At 32.2% G+C, this 19,883-nt stretch overlaps 1 protein-coding gene across 1 annotated transcript in view; it reads right to left on the minus strand.

Annotated features, from left to right (window-relative positions):
- Nucleotides 1–19,675, minus strand: part of alph (protein phosphatase alphabet) — a 24,225-nt gene extending 4,550 nt beyond the window's left edge. Inside the window, exons 1-2 of the mRNA XM_088224580.1 lie at nt 18,278–19,675; nt 15,319–15,436 (exon numbers count right to left, since the gene is read on the minus strand). Of these exons, the coding sequence (XP_088080706.1) occupies nt 15,319–15,436; nt 18,278–19,081 (922 nt within the window). The 5' untranslated portion in view covers nt 19,082–19,675. The remainder of the gene's footprint in view (nt 1–15,318; nt 15,437–18,277) is intronic.
- Nucleotides 19,676–19,883: the final 208 nt, after the last annotated feature.

Below are 19,883 nucleotides of genomic sequence, written 5' to 3' on the forward strand. Positions count from 1 at the left end.
GCGACCTTGACACACGGCTCCCCTTCCATAGTATGGAGGAAGCCAGACAAATGACTTTGAAAGCGGAGAGAGAATAGAATCAAGGTGTTAGAGCGATCCGACATGGCAGACTGCCAACACATACAACTGGCAAATGCCTAACTAACATTTAGTGACATTCGAGTTTTACATCATTTCATCTTCACTGCAATATTAGCAAACTCGCTAGTGTCAAAATCATCAACAGTGAATAACAAGTGGCGTTATAATTTAGCAGACAATTCTCGTTTCATTTATTCCGATAATTATTTGCTGTCTGAATTGATCAAACGTGCTAAATTTAAATAAATGTGTGAGTGCGAATCAAATACAGAAATAAAGATGATTTTTTTTCAGTGTGTGTTTCATTTCATCTTGTGGCATAGTTGAAGATTAAACATACGGTGTATCGTTTTACACGTAATCCTAGTTCTTTATAATGTGAAGCCTGTTTTGTGGCTGTCATCGCTGTCAGCCAATTAATTTTCTCGGAGTTTTAGATTCTCAATTAATTGAAGGCAGACAATTTTTCAATCTATTTTAGTAGTGATAATTGATATGAAACCCGTTTCGGAGAGGGAAATCTGTTGCTAATTTCTTGATATAGATAAATAAGAGGTTTATAAGTTTCTGAATTAATTGTTATACCCAGCTCGTTTTTAATAATTCTTTCAATATAACCTATTATAATCGATTAATATTTGCTTATGAAGTGTGTTTTTGATTTAAATAAATAAAAATTGTATTATATTAACGCAGTACATATTTAAAATGCATTTTAAATACTGAATTCTCACAAAAAGTGTACAATCTAAAAACAAAATACTGTTACAAAAATCTAATTAAGAACTAATTACCTGAGACTCAGGATGTATTATTATTTTCTAATTTTTATATATTTAGGATATGAAAACAATTTTAACATTTCTGTATAATATGATCTCTGTGTGGAAATTTTATTTTTTGATTTGGCCACTGTTCATAATATATTTAATAAATGATTTAAAAAATATGCAAACTTCAATATAATTTGAAAAAACAAAAATAAATAATAGTTTATACTAATATGCAAGTATGACATATATTTGTTTAACCTCTCAACTACTCAAATAATCACAGAAAGCTGTTTTCCCTGCACTTTATATTTTTTATAAACTCCATATTTAACTACAATGTTTGAGTTTGTCCAAATGTTTGTAGACAAAAGACTGGATTTCACCCTCTCGGGAGTCATTAAGATTAACAAATTACAACAGGGATGGAGAATACCTGGGAATAGATGGGAATATGGAAGTCTAGGCATTTACAGGGCTTATGACCTGTCATTGGCTGGTTTAAGTGGCCACTTTACACACAGTGTAGCATTCACCATTTTGCCTGTTTGAACATCTATATTTCTTAAATTCTTCCATTTGTTGATTTGTTTTCAGGCGTTGCCTAGTTTGTGAAATAATTCAGTCAGATGAATCTCTTCACAACAATAAAGGTTTCAGCTCTTTAACTTCACTAAAATAAAAATAAATTGAAGAATTTAAGAAATATGGATGTTAAAACATAGGCAAAATGGTGAATGTTACACTGTACGTAAAGTGGCTACTTAAACCAGCCAATGACATGTCATAAGCCCTGTAAATGCCTAGACTTTGATTTGTTTTCAGACGTTGCCTAGTATGTGAAATAATTCAGTCAGATGAATCTCTTCACAACAATAAAGGTTTCAGCTCTTTAACTTCACTAAAATAAAAAAAATTGAAGAATTTAAGAAATATGGATGTTAAAACATAGGCAAAATGGTGAATGTTACACTGTGCGTAAAGTGGCTACTTAAACCAGCCAATGACATGTCATAAGCCCTGTAAATGCCTAGACTTCCATATTCCCTTCTTGAAGGTATTCTCCATCCCTGTTGTAATTTGTTAATCCATATTTAACCAAAAAAACTGTGTGACAGAAACAAAAACATTGCACCACAGTAGTAAATGTTATTTATTACATTCTATAGAAAGTCATATTTTCTCCTCCAAAATAAGATTAGTTTAAATATTGAACATCAAACAGGTATTGTATTGAACAATGATTTCTTTATTCGTTATGCACACGTGTATAATGTGAAACTAGTGGGTAAATAACAGCCCTTTTCAGTTAATATTATTATAATCACCATTTATCAAATAATAATAAATAGTACTCCTTGGGCCAATGGAATGGATAGTTTGATTTCTCATTCAGCGTTTGATTTAAGCGAAGAAACCCCATTTACAGTGTGCTTTTTAAATAAAACAGCGTACGGAAATAATAAAGATAATTTTATTGCACATTGTCTACATAATATACGAAGACTTGCGAATAAATAAAAATATTCACTTGACAATCAAAACAAATAAAATAAATATTTAAAATAGAAATGGCAAAACTACCTCATTGGCCCAAGTTGGAGGAAGAAAATATCTCGGCAAGTATACAAAATGGTAGGTTCTTTCAATACCTAAGGTAAGTGACGATTCAGAGGGATTATATTTAGAAGTCTATTACATACAAATATGACAAACCTTTAAACATATATATACTAACAGAGTACAGAAATGATAGCCTATACTTTAGGCCAACTTGGTAGTCAATTCACAATCAGAAATTGAATCTCCAATTCCCAAAATGAACAAATCGTCGGTGATACTACAATACCAAATTACCTTTTTTTTTACAAAATTGTTTAACTGGAATAAATTTGCCACGGGGATTAAGAGCCGTTAGTTTTAAATTATTGTTGTTTTTACTCAAAATGATGATAGTTTTTCCGATACTCTAGCGGTATTTTTGATTGAATAAAATCGCAAGTAATATGTTATCAGAACGCTTTTTAGGTTCCCCTGCCAAAAAATTCCATTGATAGTTACGCGGTACTGCAGTATCACCGACAAAATGCTTCTTTAAAATATTTTTATGTATCTGATTGAGAATTTAACACGCGAAAAATTGATTAGCATTCATATGACAAGTGACTTGGCCTCTGAAGATAAAAATACATTATCATTTTTTAGATTAAAGCATCTTCGTTCGAGCGAATGTAATTATCAAACCATTTTCAAAATAAAACTTGAACTTCTGATTTATAATTTGAGCACTCAATTGAAAAAAATATTGTAAATGCTTTCGTTACATAATTATGTATAATATTCTTAAAAGAAATTGAAAGACTTTCTGATTATTTTAATTGAATTGTAAACAAGTAATTACTATATTTGTAAAATTCTCAGTTGAACAGTATGTGAACACATTTATATATTATAGCTTAAAAAACACTGAAATTTCTCATAGCATTGATTACAGTATTGTCTGTTGTCTTTATAAAGATGCAAGTTTTATATTCCATATGTGGAATTCCAGTATTAATGTTTTTCTTTTTAACCACTTGATACATAAAGCTGGTAAAATCAAGCACTAGTTTGAGTCAATTAATTTAGTTTATTTTGTTTTTTTAAACAAAAAATCAGACAATCGTTTCGCCTTGTTGGGGTATTTTCAAATGAATGTGAAGATTAAGTAGACTGAAGCTCCTTATATACAACTCTAGGTTGTTTATTGTTTAAAAAAGAAAATTGGTACTCAAATCGGTGTTCGATTCTAACATTAAAATTAAATAATGTCAAATAAATTGCTAGTGCCACACTCAGCGGTGATTCCATCACCGATCTTCCACAGCGGAACGCCAATATATTTTATTGCGTTGATTTACTATTATCGGACGAACTGCTCGCCTTCGGTATCTGTTCCGTTCTCTGCGCACGGGTCTTCTGTCAACGTCTAATCGGCAAAGCCGCATTGCGTGTTTTCTAATGGGATGCACTACATTTGGCGGACAGCCCGCGTCAACTGTATAAGGCTCGGTGGTCGACTGATAGCCCAGCGCGGAATATGTAGTGTGGCTGCTCATTCGGTTGCGGATTTACCACGAAGGAAGATCGCGATGGAATTTCCGATGACTGTGGCGCTAGCCAATAAATACCTACTAAAATACTTTAAATAAAAATATAGTTTTCTGTTACACTATATCGTAACAGCTTTCTAAAAGATTTGATAGAACACATTAAAAACACAATTTTCCGAAAGAACGGTCACTGGGATATATTTGCAAAACAAGATGATGTCTCTAACACCACAATAAAATAATTAGATTTTTTTCTTTGTTTATATAAAACATATTACCATTTCCCATTGATGAAATTGGCAGGATTAACAAATTAAACATGTCCGAAATTATTAAAATTATTATTTGGCTCTGCACCATCCAAACATTTTAATGGGATAAAGAAACTTTCGAATTGGACAATTTTGATATAGTGTTGTGAGTACGCTATATAAAGAAGTTTAGGAACATGTAAGTGAAAATAAAATACTGTCATAGTTATTTTCAGTCACATAATTTATATTAAAAAAGGAATAACTTAATTAAAATAAATAGTAAAGAGAACTTCTTCACAATTTATATCTATAAAATAAAACATTATAATGCTTCTTCTAAAAATTTGTCTAAAAATTCATTATAATGCTTCTAACAGATTTTTTTTCAAGTATTTTCGAGGCACTTCTGTTGGTATTTTACATTAATTTGACAAAAATGTGTATGATTGAAAATACACTCTATTTTTGGCACACAAATCACACAATGATAAATCTACAGAAATGGAATGGTAACAAATCGCATGTCCGATAAAATAGTCATAACTCGAGAAAGCAGAATTTACAGGAGAGCCTAGCAAGTAAAATAAAATATTATCTTTAGAGGATAGGCGGTAGGTAAGAATTTTGACAAATGGGCATTTGAACATTGTCTTTCTGTCACTCTCTCGCAGATGCCTCCCCGATACAGTGCGAAAAAGACAACTGCACGACGGACTGGTTTTGGTCAACTGAAATTGACATTTCGCTGTCCTCTTTTCCGCACCTCAAAACTGAACTGATTTTGATGTTTTTTTTTAGAAAGAGTATCAAAATGAAATTTTCTGTGTCGGTACTTTTTCCGTTTTTTAAAACTATTTATTATATTTGTATACTGTACATCCGAAGACGGCAGATAAAACAGGGCACTTTTTTGGGTTTTGGATGGCCCCTAGTTCCCATAAGAAACAATTTATGAATAAACTAAAACGATAGAGACACAGCAATGGTAAATATTTAGTGCGGAAAAAGATCATTGCTCTAGTGCCATAATCCAGAGAGAAAATAAGAGATTATGTTTGTATGAAGAAAAGTAAGACCGCCTTTCCTCTTAAAACCATGTTTTCATTATTTAGTTTGTTTTTCTTTTTAGCCTCTAAAGTAATGCCAATGTGTCATATATATTAAGATTTGTCTCAAACAACGCAATTATATTTTTTAAAGAAAATCTATAACACTATTTGAGAATGGCCAGGTTTTTTGGAGTTATGTCTCTATTTTATTGGAGGTACGAAATAACAAAAATAAACATTTAAAGTTTAATAAACATAACACAATATTTATTAATTAATAAATACATTAAATTAAAACCACAAACAAATAATTTAATGAATAAATAACCATCACTTAACAATAATTGGTCCTTTACAAAACTGGCATAGAAATAAGACAGATTGCATGTCTCAAGTAAATGGTTAATATTAAAGGGACAGATCTTAAATACGTGATTGAAATGGTAGTTAAGTACCTACGGAACATCATGTAATAATTGAGTGACATAATGTCTATTTTAAGTCCACAATCAAGATTAGCCGTTGGTAACCACGGCAGATTGTCATCATAGTTTGAATCAAAATATTAATTTGGTTTTATTTGCGGTGTTGGATTTAGATTTGGTTTAGATTACAGGGAGACTTGTACATATTATAGGCTGTCGACCTTCCACACCATACCACGGTAAAAACAGAACAACATCTTTGGTAGATAATATAAACTGTATAGATTAAAAGATAATGCAGTGGAAACAACACGTAATAAAGAAAATATTATTCACAAAAAGTAAACACTTGCACACAACATATTTTTGATAGATTACATTTTTATAATAATATTTTATTGCAGCTAAGTTCGGAAAATACTTACTGCAAAAATTTCAGAGAAATCATTAATTTAATTCAACCAAGGAACAAATTATTATAAACTTTTTCATGAATTAATTACATAGTTTTGAGAAATACTTACAGTTTACATTTATTTTTTGACATATGTAAACAGATATTTGAAGTTTCTTAGACAAAAACGTCATACTTATTCAAATACATACATGAATATAATTCTGTAGCTTGGATTTAAAGGGGACAATGTGGATATATTTTTAAAAAATACATTAAAATGTAACATATATTATGATTTTATTTTGCTAGTATTTGTTTCAAGCTGTTTATCATACATAACATACAACAGCTGAAAAGTTATGTACATATTATTGCTCTATTGCAAAATTGTGATATACATTGTGATATATTCAAAACTATGGAGATACCAACACAAATGGAGTCACGTGTTAAACACATTCTCGTCACATTTTGTTGTCCTTTTCAGAAATTGTATTATATGTTGTGTACGTAATTGGTGCCGTGTTAGGTTTATGTTTTATTGTAATGATATCACTGTAATTACACCAACAATAAACTTAAATAAAATAAAAATGACATTAGCCTTATTAAATACTAACTACAGATTTATTATATTCATTGAAAATTTCATAATTTTGGTTTTGCATGCAAATTTTACACCTACTTTAGTTGTAGTTTAAATGCGTCTCCTAGCAAATTTTGGCATTATTTTGAGACATATTTTTGCAATATTGGTGACATTCGTCGTGTAACTGCTAAGACGCCTGACTCAGGAAGGCTCCGCGTTCAATTCCATGTGAGCACACAAAAATTGAATGTAATTTTTCTCTAGCACAGTGGTCTGTTCACCATGGACCTTCTGGCCTGTTGCGGTAATAATAAAAAAAAATCACCGTATATTGTGCATTTAAATATGTATATTCTTGTCTGGGTTAAGTTAATTAATTTTATTATATATCATTGATGCCAATCTATTTGGGCTTTCATAAGCCTGTTGATTAGCTTCTTTTTTTTTTAAATAACACTTTTTTGACATTTTATACTTTAGAGATTCTACAATCCCCTCCCCACCTGTAAAAATAGATTACCATCCTTATTTGTACAGATTACGAGTGTCTGATATAGCAACATACATGTACCGAGATAAAGTAGTTGCACCCTTTAATTGACCCACAAATTAATATTTACGTACGTAGAGATACTGTTAGTTACTACTATTAACGTGACATTCGAGCTGAGCAGATTGCTCTGGGAATTGAAATGCGTAGTATTATATTTATTAAATAGTAGCCTGATGTTTCTAAACTTTTATTAGGCTACTAAAGAAATTCATATACCTTCCAATAAGAACAAAAAAATAGAATGGTTCAAAAAAGAGAGAAAAATGAACCCTTTTTATCCCACAGGGCCCGTTATTGGCCTCAACGTTTTTAAGCTGAATATTTTTTTGTAACTTTTAAGGTCCCTAATCATGTAACGATATATTAAAACTGCACAGTTAAATCTAACGCCTCTAGTGTCTTCACACGCCACCAATATTTGCGTCGACTGTTAGTTCTTTGCAAAAGCTTGTGAGTGAAACATGTCATCCACAATCATTGATTATTTAGATTGATTGGTATTTGGTTGGCATTAGGATCGATGGCTTTGTATTTTTCAACCAGCCTGTTGTAGGCGGTTTTAATTTTATTAGAATCGTAGTACTCCTTTGATTTTGTCTTCTTAAGGCAAGTTTTGGATCTGTAGCTTTGGATAAATGATTCTATTTGTTTGTGTTGTCCGTTTCTTTCTTCTTCCAACATGTTGCGACATGGGCACGGACACGTCTGTCCACAGAAAGCTCCTTGGCAAATTAAGTGATTGTACGATGCCACCATCCACACACTACGATAAAACTGCACAAATACAATCGACAACGATTTATCAAATAGAAAATGCACCTGCCGCTGATGGACTGTGCAAAAACCATAATCTGCAATGATTTGTCATATATGCAATCGATAAATCTGTACACATCGGTTTGCACAGATAAATCGCTAAGATATATTGTTGAATGTACAGACCTTAAGAATTTCAAAATAATTTAAATGTAATGTTATATATTTTGTACACTCACTAATCCGACTTCATTTACCAAAACTCAATTGGTATTAACTGAGACAAAAAATTAAAAGCACATATTCTACGCATTCCGGAATTACAAGGGTTACTAACAAAACTTTGTGTAATATGTTAGGAGGTAAATAATAATTTATAAGAATTCATTGCCAAAGTTGGCAGCCGAAGATACTGTTTAGACAGTTATTCAATTAATAATTTACGGTACAGAACACATACAGAATTGTGAATCAGTATTCGGTGTAGATAAAAGTTAATTACCTGAGGATGAGTAAAGTCTAAAGAGAAGATGGCGCTCGTAGATGGGTGCAAGAATAGATTTTAGGAATTAAGGATGAACAGAAACTAGCACAACTATTAATGTATCATTGGTATCACTAAAAACATGTGTAGAAGATTAAGCACATGCATAAAATAATAATGTCCCTGTAATTTTAACAATTCCGAAAAGGTAGTTCGGTTTTTCTAGTAAATTGGTAAATTCAATGAGAAAGTTCAGTGGGCTTTTTTTTATTAAATAGACTATTAGCAAAAAAAATATGTAACGAATGATCAGCACTCTGATTTTTTAAAGTTTTGTATTTCTGAAATTACTCCGCGTGCGACGTCTCAAGTTCTCTTCCGCTTCTTCTTGGTCAATTCTGTCGATTAATCCGTTGAAGGTAAGCTAACCGGAAATCTTTCTGAGCTCTCTTATCATCGGTCAATTCATATGAACTAGTGACATAGTTCAAATTCATACATTTTCAAGAAACTTTGCCGCACAATTTAACACTCTAAAACATTTTGTATCCAATTTTCCGTAGGGCTGAAGTTCTTCATTGCGGCACCAAGTGTCGATGCATCAAATAGTGTACAGCTCTCACAACGTAAACATTGTATAATATTTGGTAATTGCATTCATGAATAAATATTGAAATATATAAAAACTAAAGAACTGTTAAGGAATACAGTATTTTAAATTAAGTCCAATAAAGACGAGAACATTTTATAGTGCGAAGGTTATTCAATAGTGTATGTATATCAAACAGTTCAAATGAATGGATGTTAACCGAGAATTTCTATAATTATGTATAAATATTGGCCTGGGTAATTCTAATAAATATTCAAGGAATTGCTTTCATGTCATCCACTGCAAAATAAATATGTAGTTACTATTTCCTTATAGAAAAAAGAACATTAAAAAACCTTTATAGTTTAACATTTCAAATACAATTTTATTGAAGGATTTTTAATTTACTATGGCCAGATCTAAAGCTGTCAAATTTGGAATGCAGTAAATAAAAAGAATGAAAATAATTAAATTAATTAAATTATTATATTGTTTGAATGCGAAAATTAATTTGAATGATTTAAAAGTTGCACCGAATGAATGTAAATTAACTTCACACCGAATGACACTTTGAAAAAAAAATTAGATTCAAAACAAATCCATTCTTTTGAAAGCAAATATATTAATATTGCATACATATATATAATTCATTCAAATGCAAATGGACCATTGGACAAATTGCTCAAACAGGAACGAATGAATTCATATGAATATAAATAGACCAATAGCCAAATAGCTGCAAGTTTGTACTGAATGAAAATAGACCGATCAGCATTGGAAAATTGCTCAAATTTTACACCCAATGCAATTCTATTTATTTCATTTACACAAAATCTTTTGTACCTACATATTAAAGTAAAATTGTTACAACTTTATGAGACAGTACGACAGAGACAGATATTAACGATCATTCAATATAATTAACCAAAAAATGAATCACTAAATTCATTTAATTAATTTCATCTATAATATGTATGTCGTTCGCTAATAAATCACCTTATATATTCCTCAATTGCTTATTGATAACATAAATACTTGAGTTACCCAAAACTTACAGCAGATATTTGTCATTATATATGTACTAATTAAATCCAGGGATAAGCCACTGATATTTGCAATCATCTCAAGTCTATAAAATATTTGGCACACTCAACTAGAGAAAATTTAAAATTATGCACGGGCACTACAATCACATTTGGCATCTCTATTGTGAATGTATAATTTATATAAAAATATATTCAGATTATACAAAATCTATAAGATTCAATATTTATTTATACGTTGCCGTTTCAGAGATTTAAAGCCTTTTACTGGCAATCAAATATAAATTTCTTACTTTACTAGTTTTGAATTAATAAATTATTTTAGTAAATAAACTCGCAGATTTATTTTTAAGGGTCTGTCAATAAAGAGTAGAAAATAATTATTGAGGGCGCGGGTAATCTTATGGTAACACTTTAAAACAGCATAGTAAAATAGAAAGGTGTTGTCAGGCCAGCATCAAAAAAATATTTGTATTTCTGATTTTTACTAATTTCTATTCTCTTTTGATAGATGTGCGCTGATTGTAAAACAAAGTTTACACCTTTTTGCATTGCATCATTGTCATTTCGTAAACACATACATAATGTAAAACATGAATAACACAACACGAAGGTTGAGTAATCCAGCAAAATGTTATATTTATTTAGAACAGGGAATCAAAATGCCGTGAGCAAAATAAACATTATTAATTTATCCCGTCACTTTTGAAATAAAGAATCGATCAATTAGATATATTTAAATTGTTGGATATACCTACCCATACTAGAAATAAATAAGTCTGACAAAGGTATAATATTATTTTTAGAACTTTTTAAAGTAATGACTAGTTATTTATTTTTTAATTAGTTACATTTCATTAGAGCGCTCACTCCCTACCTAATAGCTGGATACTTCTTGAAGGGGGAGATTTATCAATATGAGAACAATCGCCAACTCTTTAAAGATCAGGGCTTGGAGGGCCAGAACATATTTACGGAGACTCGTCACAATAAATCTCTACAGGTTGCAGTGACGTAAGGAGCTTATATAGCGCTGACCCCCATTTTTCAGAATAAGAATAATTACATGAAATAAATTTAAATTCAATCATGAATTTGGAAGCAAAAATCCATTATTTACACAGATTTAAAAACATGTGCTGTTAAATTATATTATGTGATAGCATTTTTGCTGTCTTACATAGAGTTAAAAAATGTTATATTTTAATTTTATCAATGAGTTTTACAAAATCAACATTATTTCAATTTATCATTTGATAATCTTTTTTCACTTAAATATTCAACAAGTCAATCGATGGCAGTTCTTCAAAAGGTATATAATAAATATACATACATTATTTATATTTTTAATAATTACCGTGTGGATTGTTTGCAATAAATAAATTGTAAATATTCTCAGCTCACCCTGTAGTGGTAATTGACAACTTTGTTTGCATAAGATTATTTAGTTTTAAAAGGGTAAACATGATAAGTCAAATTGCTTTGGCTTCTTGCAACTGTTGTCAGGGGATAACTTGCGCTTATTATGACTAACATGAACTGAGGTGTGGAGAAAGGAAAGTGACAATGTATTTAATTTCAATATTGGTTAGACGTTGGGTCGAGAGAGACAGAATACTGATACCAATCCAATCGTATGGAGTCGGAAAAAAGATGCCGAAATGAATTGGATTTGCTGTAAAATTATCTAAGTACGATAAGTGCACAAATGATGAGTACATTATTAATAAAACTAAAACAAAGAATAGATGATCAAGTTAAAAAAAAAACTTGAACATTCCAAAAGTAGAGATACATATAATAGTGTTTATATTATAAATTTTAAATTATAAAGTTTTAATATATTATATTATTCGGAATTCAACCCTAGACCCATCATTATCAAGAAAGAGCGTAATGGTTACTTAGATGTTTTAAAAACATGCTCCCAAACAAAATAAGCCAATTACATTCTTTGTTGTTTATTATTATTGTTCTAATTTGTTGATTTTTTAAAATTTTCAATATCAAAAGAAGAACAGATTGAATTAAGTTTGATTTAGATAAAATATTTTCAGTTGTTTACCAAAAAACACATTAAGTTGATTTAATATTTTTTTACACACCTCGCCTGGACCCATTTATTTATCTTCACATTGTTAAATTATAAAATGGAAAATTTGATTTTCACTTATTTTTTCAAATATGTAATTTATGTATATTGATGACAAAATTCTTAAGCACACTTTTAAAGGCATGATTATTTTATCTAAATTACATCTATTATCTGGCTGCAACGAGAATTACTGAGTGAATAACTCGTAACTTGCACCGAGCTAATGTCATCAATAGTGACATCACGTATTATAACACGAATCGGTATTATTTTTAATTGTATAGGCACTATATTTTAGAATTTGTATATCACACAATATAATATAATTGTATATTATGTAATTAAAACTACAAATAAATCGCTTTAAAAAATAATATATAAAATTCAACCACATTTAATTTTTCTGTTAACGATGAGAAACAGGAAAAAATAAAAGTGTTAACAATATAATTCTGTGGTTTACTAAGTAAATAATTTGATTAATCAAAATACAAAACCACAAGTCCACGCTATTAATACAAATATACAGATTTCTGATTCACCTGTGAGTAAAAGATTGCACAATCATATTTAAATACACATAATAAAAATAGTTACTTCGAGAGCCCATATTAGTAGAATTGCATTGATAATATTGACATGGAAAAACATTGCCATTTTAGTACGTTTGATTTGAATACATTGCCATTAAAAAAATATGATAAACAGAATTCAAGATACTAAAATAGGATTGCTCATATATGTGCAACATTTTACACATACATATATTTATTTTTTTTACTACAGAATTTCCATATTCAAGTGAATACAAAAATGTCATCTGCAAAATTATTGACGTACAAAAAGATAAAACAGAAAATTCATTACATTAATTTCTGTACATATAGTGCTGATATTTTCACACCTTTGAAACCATAAAAATGTTATGAAGATTGTCGTAATACTTCTGAGATTCATGTCTGTTACAAATAGCGTAAATACTTTTTTTAAAGCAGTATATATTCTTTCATTTTAATTCGTTGATTGTGTTAAAAGTCAATATTACATTAAAGTCAAATAATTAAGCGAGGACGAACATTTTTTTTACAAAATAAGGTTCACATTCAAAAACTAAAAATAAATTAAAAAAGAGAAACATATTGGAATAAATTGTATAGAGGTATGTTTAGTGATACCACTTATATGGTAAGTCTTCTCCTTTTTACGATAACAATTATTATAATAAATTGATTTGAATAAATCAACACACTTAGTTTCAATTGAGGATTGTTTTTTTCAAAACACAATATTCACCCCACGTAGCAATTCGGGTTTAAAAAAATAATTCAAAGCCAGTATTGAGATGCATAAATTACCTGAAAAAAAAACAACTCACCAACGCTGAAAACCGGCATAAAAAATTTCCATTTTATTAAAACACTATATTTTATTGTGTATATTGGATCCATAATTTTAATAATTTATACTGGGTGCTAATGAAATATAAAAAAAAATTACAAACTATGTATAAATTATAAATTAGACTACCATCAATCAGGCTTAGTTGCAAGGTGTAATATTTTAAAACAAAGATTGTTCAAGCAATTTGACGCGAATCACAAAAAATCTTTCCTGAAAAATTACGTTTCAAGCAAATGTAAAGTTTTGAAAAAACAGCCCTCAATTACTAAGCCAAGGATGGCCATTTCCAAAAGCATCTTCGGTCAATGTAATTTGTTAGGATATGAGCAAACAGAGAAAGCGGCTGGGTGTTATGTTTTCAACGGATTGTTGAACACAATTTTCTATCTCAAATTCAATTTTCGATCTAAAAACAATATATTTTACTAAACATAGAACATAAAATATATAGCTTGATACTTTTATCTTTCAAATACGAAACATTGCTTTCTTTTGTGGGTGATTCAGATGAGGAGAAAACCAAGAATATTTATCCTGCAAATAAAAGCTGGTACTCAAGCCATGCTTATACATACTTTCTAATAACAATTTAAGTAGAAAAATACTTCTAATAATTTAACCAGATTTCTGTGTCGGAGATGGGAATCCCATGTTCTTTGCAATACAATCAATAATAATTAAAATAAGAAAACTACTTTATTTAGTTTTGACCATATTTAAAAAAAATTCTTTGGTAACAAGGTTTTTTAATGACCGACATCAGACTGGTGGGAGACTAAAAAGGAGACTGTTATTGCTATGTTATTTTATTATCCTACTTTCACTTGTGTTTAGCATAAGAATTTGTCTCCAGTCTGATGATGTCGGACATGACAAAACTCGGTAACTGGTAAAGAATTTATAAATAAAAGTGGTCTAAACTAAAAAAAAGTATTTTAATTATTGTAATAGAAATGTCAGTAGAGAAAATAATAAGTTGATTAACTTTAATGCATTTCTTTTTGTAACCTAGTATTATTAGATTTATGTTATTTACTGTCAACTTTTGGTGGAATTCCATTGTCATTCTATAATAATTTATATTTTAACATAAGTTATAAATTAAAAATACTATTATTTATTTGACCGGTTGCTTTTACCCTCTAATGGGCATCTTCAGATTTGTTAATATTATACAGTGTAAGGATCATTTATATAAAACTAAATTTGCCCATTAGAGGGTGAAAGCGCTAATTGATCAAATAAATAAGTGTACCAAGTATTTTTAATTAATAACTTATATTTAATTACCTAGTATTAGCTGGCGCAAATAAAAGGATACTTTAAAAGAGATTCCATCGATCACCGTGAGTATGGTTAGTGGAATCAGTATATAAATGTAATTTTGTCTCATTTTTTCATTTAATAAATGCCACTGAACTAAACTCAACAATGTTTTGAGTTTGTCCAAATGTTTGCATACAGGCTGGATTTCCTCCCTAGGGAGTTATTTAGATCTAAACTAAACTGACTGATTCGGATTTATCGCCTGGTGTGTGTTATTTTCTGAACAACAAAGAACGCTAGACGCAGAAATAGCCATTAGCTCTGTTTGCTCGCACCCTAACAAAGTAAAATGACTAATATGTAAATCGAATTCTTTATGGATTGCCGTTTTAAATAAGCTTTACGGGGACTGAATGTCCCCCTTGCTTTTGGATCGCCGTCGCGTGAAAATGGTGGGCAGAGCGTTATAGCAACCTGTAATCCTTCGGTGTATGGCGGCTTCCAGGAGGCTGTCGGAGCGCTGGCTCTCTGCACTGGGGGTCGGCGCCCCCGGGAAGGTCACCAGCACGAGGGTCATGTTGTCGTAGCTCCCCTGGAAAATTCATCAGCTGCATTTTAATCATTATTCCAATATAATCAAGGTTAACGACTGTAACACAGACCTATTTTGTAGAAACATGGATTATAATCAAAATTATTTGATAATTAAGAATTATAAATATTGTATTACTGCAACAAAGCATGTTTTAAGTGATTACATATATTCTGCTGCTGAAATTAAATTTTTCCGGATTGAAAAATCAGTTAGTTTGAACATTATACTAATTTATTTATGTTCATTGTTGTGCACACATTGCTATATTGATATCATCATCATTCCCTGTCCGCACCTAATAGTGCATTTAACGGATGTTTAATCATCAGCGTGGCCATATATGAAGCAAAGTGTAGTCACATGGAAAAAAATATAAATTCCCAAGCAGAAATCTTCTCAGATGTGCATACTATTTAGATTAATGTACTTATTTTTAATTTCCTACAATGAAAGAACCAGTGTATTAAGATACTGAAAATACAAATAAATTCTATAAATTATTAGAAATCACTTAGAGAAAGTAGATTCTTTAGGCTTCTTTTGAACATTTGACGTAAGGATTTCCATCAGTCTGCCTCTGAGATTGATTGCAATCTCAAAGATTGTTAGCAGGTTACATTATTTTATTAAAGAATATTTTTATTTATTGCTCATTTTTTATTTTACTTTGTATATGTGAGTAGTGAGTATAAGCAAAATATAACTTATGAACAATTTAAAGCAAAGGTCCTTAAACTTTTCTGTCTCATAGACCCCCTACTTTCTAATTTTTTAAAGAAATTCATCAACTTCAAATGTGTTTTTGAAGCTGACGTAGAACTACTCACTTCTATAAGGTTTACTGTACAGCGGGAAATTTTTAAATAAAAGAAAAATCAGTGTGAAGGAGTAATTGATTAAAGTTCCCGTCATTTTTGCAAATATTAGCCTGACTCCGGCAGACAGCCAGTGTCGAACCGGTGCAACATGTGTCAATGCGTACCTTACTGCGGCAGCTTTTATTAAATCCAACTCGCTGCTACTGGTATCAAATGTGCGAGGTTTTACAAGTCACACGTACTGCGGCCACAAAGCGGATGGCTTACTAAACAATTATATGAACATATTTGGACCCCTGTATTTTAGTAGCCTTACCTGCCATGTACAAGGCTAAGTTACTTGGAAAAAAACATTATTCTTTATCTTGGAAATTGGATGTTCGATCACTGATTTTGGTTTATTACCTTTATGAGTCCAATCACCATTGTTGCAAAGTCCAAGAACAATGGTGCGTGACAATTATATTAAATATACATATAATTAGGAATTGTATGTCTATTCTATGAAATTATTACGTAAGTACCTTCTAAGATACTATCTGTGTTAGGTAGATTATTACATTTACAGTAAAATTTTAGTGACGGTCTGTCTACATGGGATCCACGTAGACCCCCATTCACATCTGTTGGACCCCTAATATATATTTTTTTTCACTTTAATGGACCCTTTGCAGGTTGTAACAGACCCCTGGGGGGTCGATATAGACCACTTGAGGAATGACTGGTTTAACACAATGTTTAAAAGGTGTGAATATATCTCAAACTTGAAATTATATAGGACTCTCGCTGGCTATCTTCGCTAGTTACCACCAAACGTTCAGACTGTATTCCCTTTAAATCCACACAGCACAGTAAAATTAGGGTGGATTGACATTAATGAAATTATACTGTAGGTGTTTTATAATTTCAATATTGTAAGATATGTTACAAATAATAATGAAACGAGACTAGTAACATAAGGAAAAGAACTCATATTTGTGCATCGAAATTATTGCTGGTGTCACTATGTATTTATTTAAAAATGATAAAACATAAAGATATGCCTAGCAAGAAAACCAAATAGAACACTTAGGTCATTCAATTTGAATAATGATAATGAATGTTAATTCTCAATATTATATCTTCTGTCATCTTTCATTATGATGTCAGTTACATAATCAAGGTTTTATAAATACATTTCATTAGAAACCTATAAAAGATAAATAAATGTAGCTCAGCTGAAATGTGACATCTATGCGCGATACTGTGCTATCAGCAAAGAGGATCCAATAAGTTAACACATTATGAATAACATAACCTCAATATTTTATGATCCCAACAATGTATTAATCACAAAACAATTTTTGTTTTAGCACTAAACATTGGAAATGATAAATGTAGGAAGTAGGTACTTATTTGATCAAATATTTTAGAATTTTTTATTTCAAATAAGTGTTTTCCTAGTATCTAAATTTTACTTTGCACAATATTTACAAACAAAAAAACACAAACTTATAGTAAGGGCAAAGCAGCATACGTATGTGCAATGTTAATTTTTTGGTCTAAAACTATATAGCACTTACATATGAAACAATGGAACTTACTAGAGCTACATAATGGGAGGCTCGTCATCGGACTGTGTATGACAAAGGAAATATGTTATAATATTACTAAATATGTTTTCTCTGTGTCCAGGCTGATGAAGAATATCATTCAGAGTGAGAAATAGAACCAGGTGTTTTCAAAAGTCCTGAATAAGGAATAGAGTGAAGATAAATCCACTTCATCGTGCAGTAGTGGACGCATTCGCCTAACATCATTGAGGTCCCGGGTTCGATTCCTGGACGTGAAATATGAATTAAAGCCGTTTCGAAATGCAATATTTCATTGTATCCGGACAGGCACCCGCAGTGTAATACTGATCACCTAACCTTCATGTAACATATTAAGATCAAATTACGCTCCATTCGGTTTATAATATAGTGCCTTATGCACCAATGGGTGCGGAAAGGGGGATGAAGATTGATATAGTGCATAATACCTTGGCGAGGCACGTGTCGATGAGGCGGTTGGCCACATCTTGCAGGTTGTCCGTGATATGAAGGAGCGCGCGCACGTAGGAACACACGTCCTCGTTGCACATGACGTCCCACACGCCGTCGCAGGCCAGCACCAGGAACTCGTCGTTCTCGGCGTCTCGCTCCCACACGAACACCTCGGGTTCCGGCGATACGAGCTGCTGGCAGGGCCCGAGGTTCTTCACGCTCTTGTACGCGTAGTCGCCCAGCGCGCGGCTAACGGCGAGACTGCCGTTGACGCGGCTGATCATCACGGAGCCTCCCGCGCGCAAGATGCGCTCGCGCTCCTCGGGCAACACGGGCTTGTGGTCGCGCGTGCACAGCGCGGGCGCGCCGCCGCGGCACAGCACGGCGCGCGAGTCGCCGCAGTTGGCCAGGTATACCCTGTCGGGGCACACGAAGGCGCACACCGCCGTAGAGCCGGACGACCCCCGCGCCACCTCGGGCAGCTCGCGCATCTCCTCGTCGAAGCGCAGGAACCCGGCGTGGATGCCCTTGGCTACCTGCCGCTGGCGGAACTCGTCCGTCTGGAGAATAGTGTCCAGCAAATTGGAGGCGCAGTATGCCGAAGCGCTGGCCCCCGCGTGCCCGTCGAACACTGCGAAGAAGGACCACTCGGGCAGGTCGCCGAGCCCCGTCTCGGCGACGTGCGTGTCCTCCATCTCCACGCGCCAGCCCTGCATGGACGCCACCCCGTAGCTGAGCCCATTGCCGGTGCCCTGCTCGTTATACTTCTCCGTCACGGGCTTGTCCAGACATACCCCCATCCTTGGCCTTGCTCCGACTCGTTTCCGCGAGTCCGAAAGATATCGTTCACTATCTACACATCTTAAAAGTCAAATAGGTGTACTACTTCTACGCGTGATTTCTCGACAACGACTCGATCGCGATTTGACACATCGAGATAATAATAGTCGAGAACCGCCAGGAAAGGAACCGTGCACTGATTACGAAAATATATTTTAAATTCTGAGGCGCTTACACTCGAACACAGCCTTCGTTAGATAAAAAATAGATTTAACGCGAATTCGACTAAACTATTACGACTACCTAACCTAAATAAATAATTCATACATATACGCGCATAATACACACGAGATAAACCGAAAACGACACAAATAAAAATCGAATCCGAGAATTGCCGTGAATGGCGAATAAAAATAAAATATTATGTTCGGTCGTTTGATCCTACGAATATTCCGTACTCATTCGCAAAATGAAGATTGTTTTTATTGGCCAATGCGATTTCCTGATTTTTTCATTGGTCAATTTTATTAAATCAAATTAAGGCAGCGTAGTAAGAACGAAACAAACCGTGTGCGCAAAACGCATGCGCGGTATTATAAAAATAAATTAAAAATAGATAAGAATGAAGTGTTGGTGTTGTCATCAGTAATTACTTTGGTAGCTGTGGTACCTACTTTGTTCAGAAAAACTTTTATCGATATTTTTTCAATTTGAAAAAAAACATGGTTTTCATAAAGTCTTCTAACTTTTAAGTCTCTTTTATTTAAAATGACTTCTCTTTATATAAATTAAATGGTAAAAGGCCTCAACACGCTTTAATTA

Source organism: Micrasema longulum, unplaced genomic scaffold (assembly GCF_059751315.1).
Source record: "Micrasema longulum isolate JH-2025_06_02 unplaced genomic scaffold, ASM5975131v1 h1tg000299l, whole genome shotgun sequence".
Classification (NCBI taxonomy): Eukaryota; Metazoa; Arthropoda; class Insecta; order Trichoptera; family Brachycentridae; genus Micrasema; species Micrasema longulum.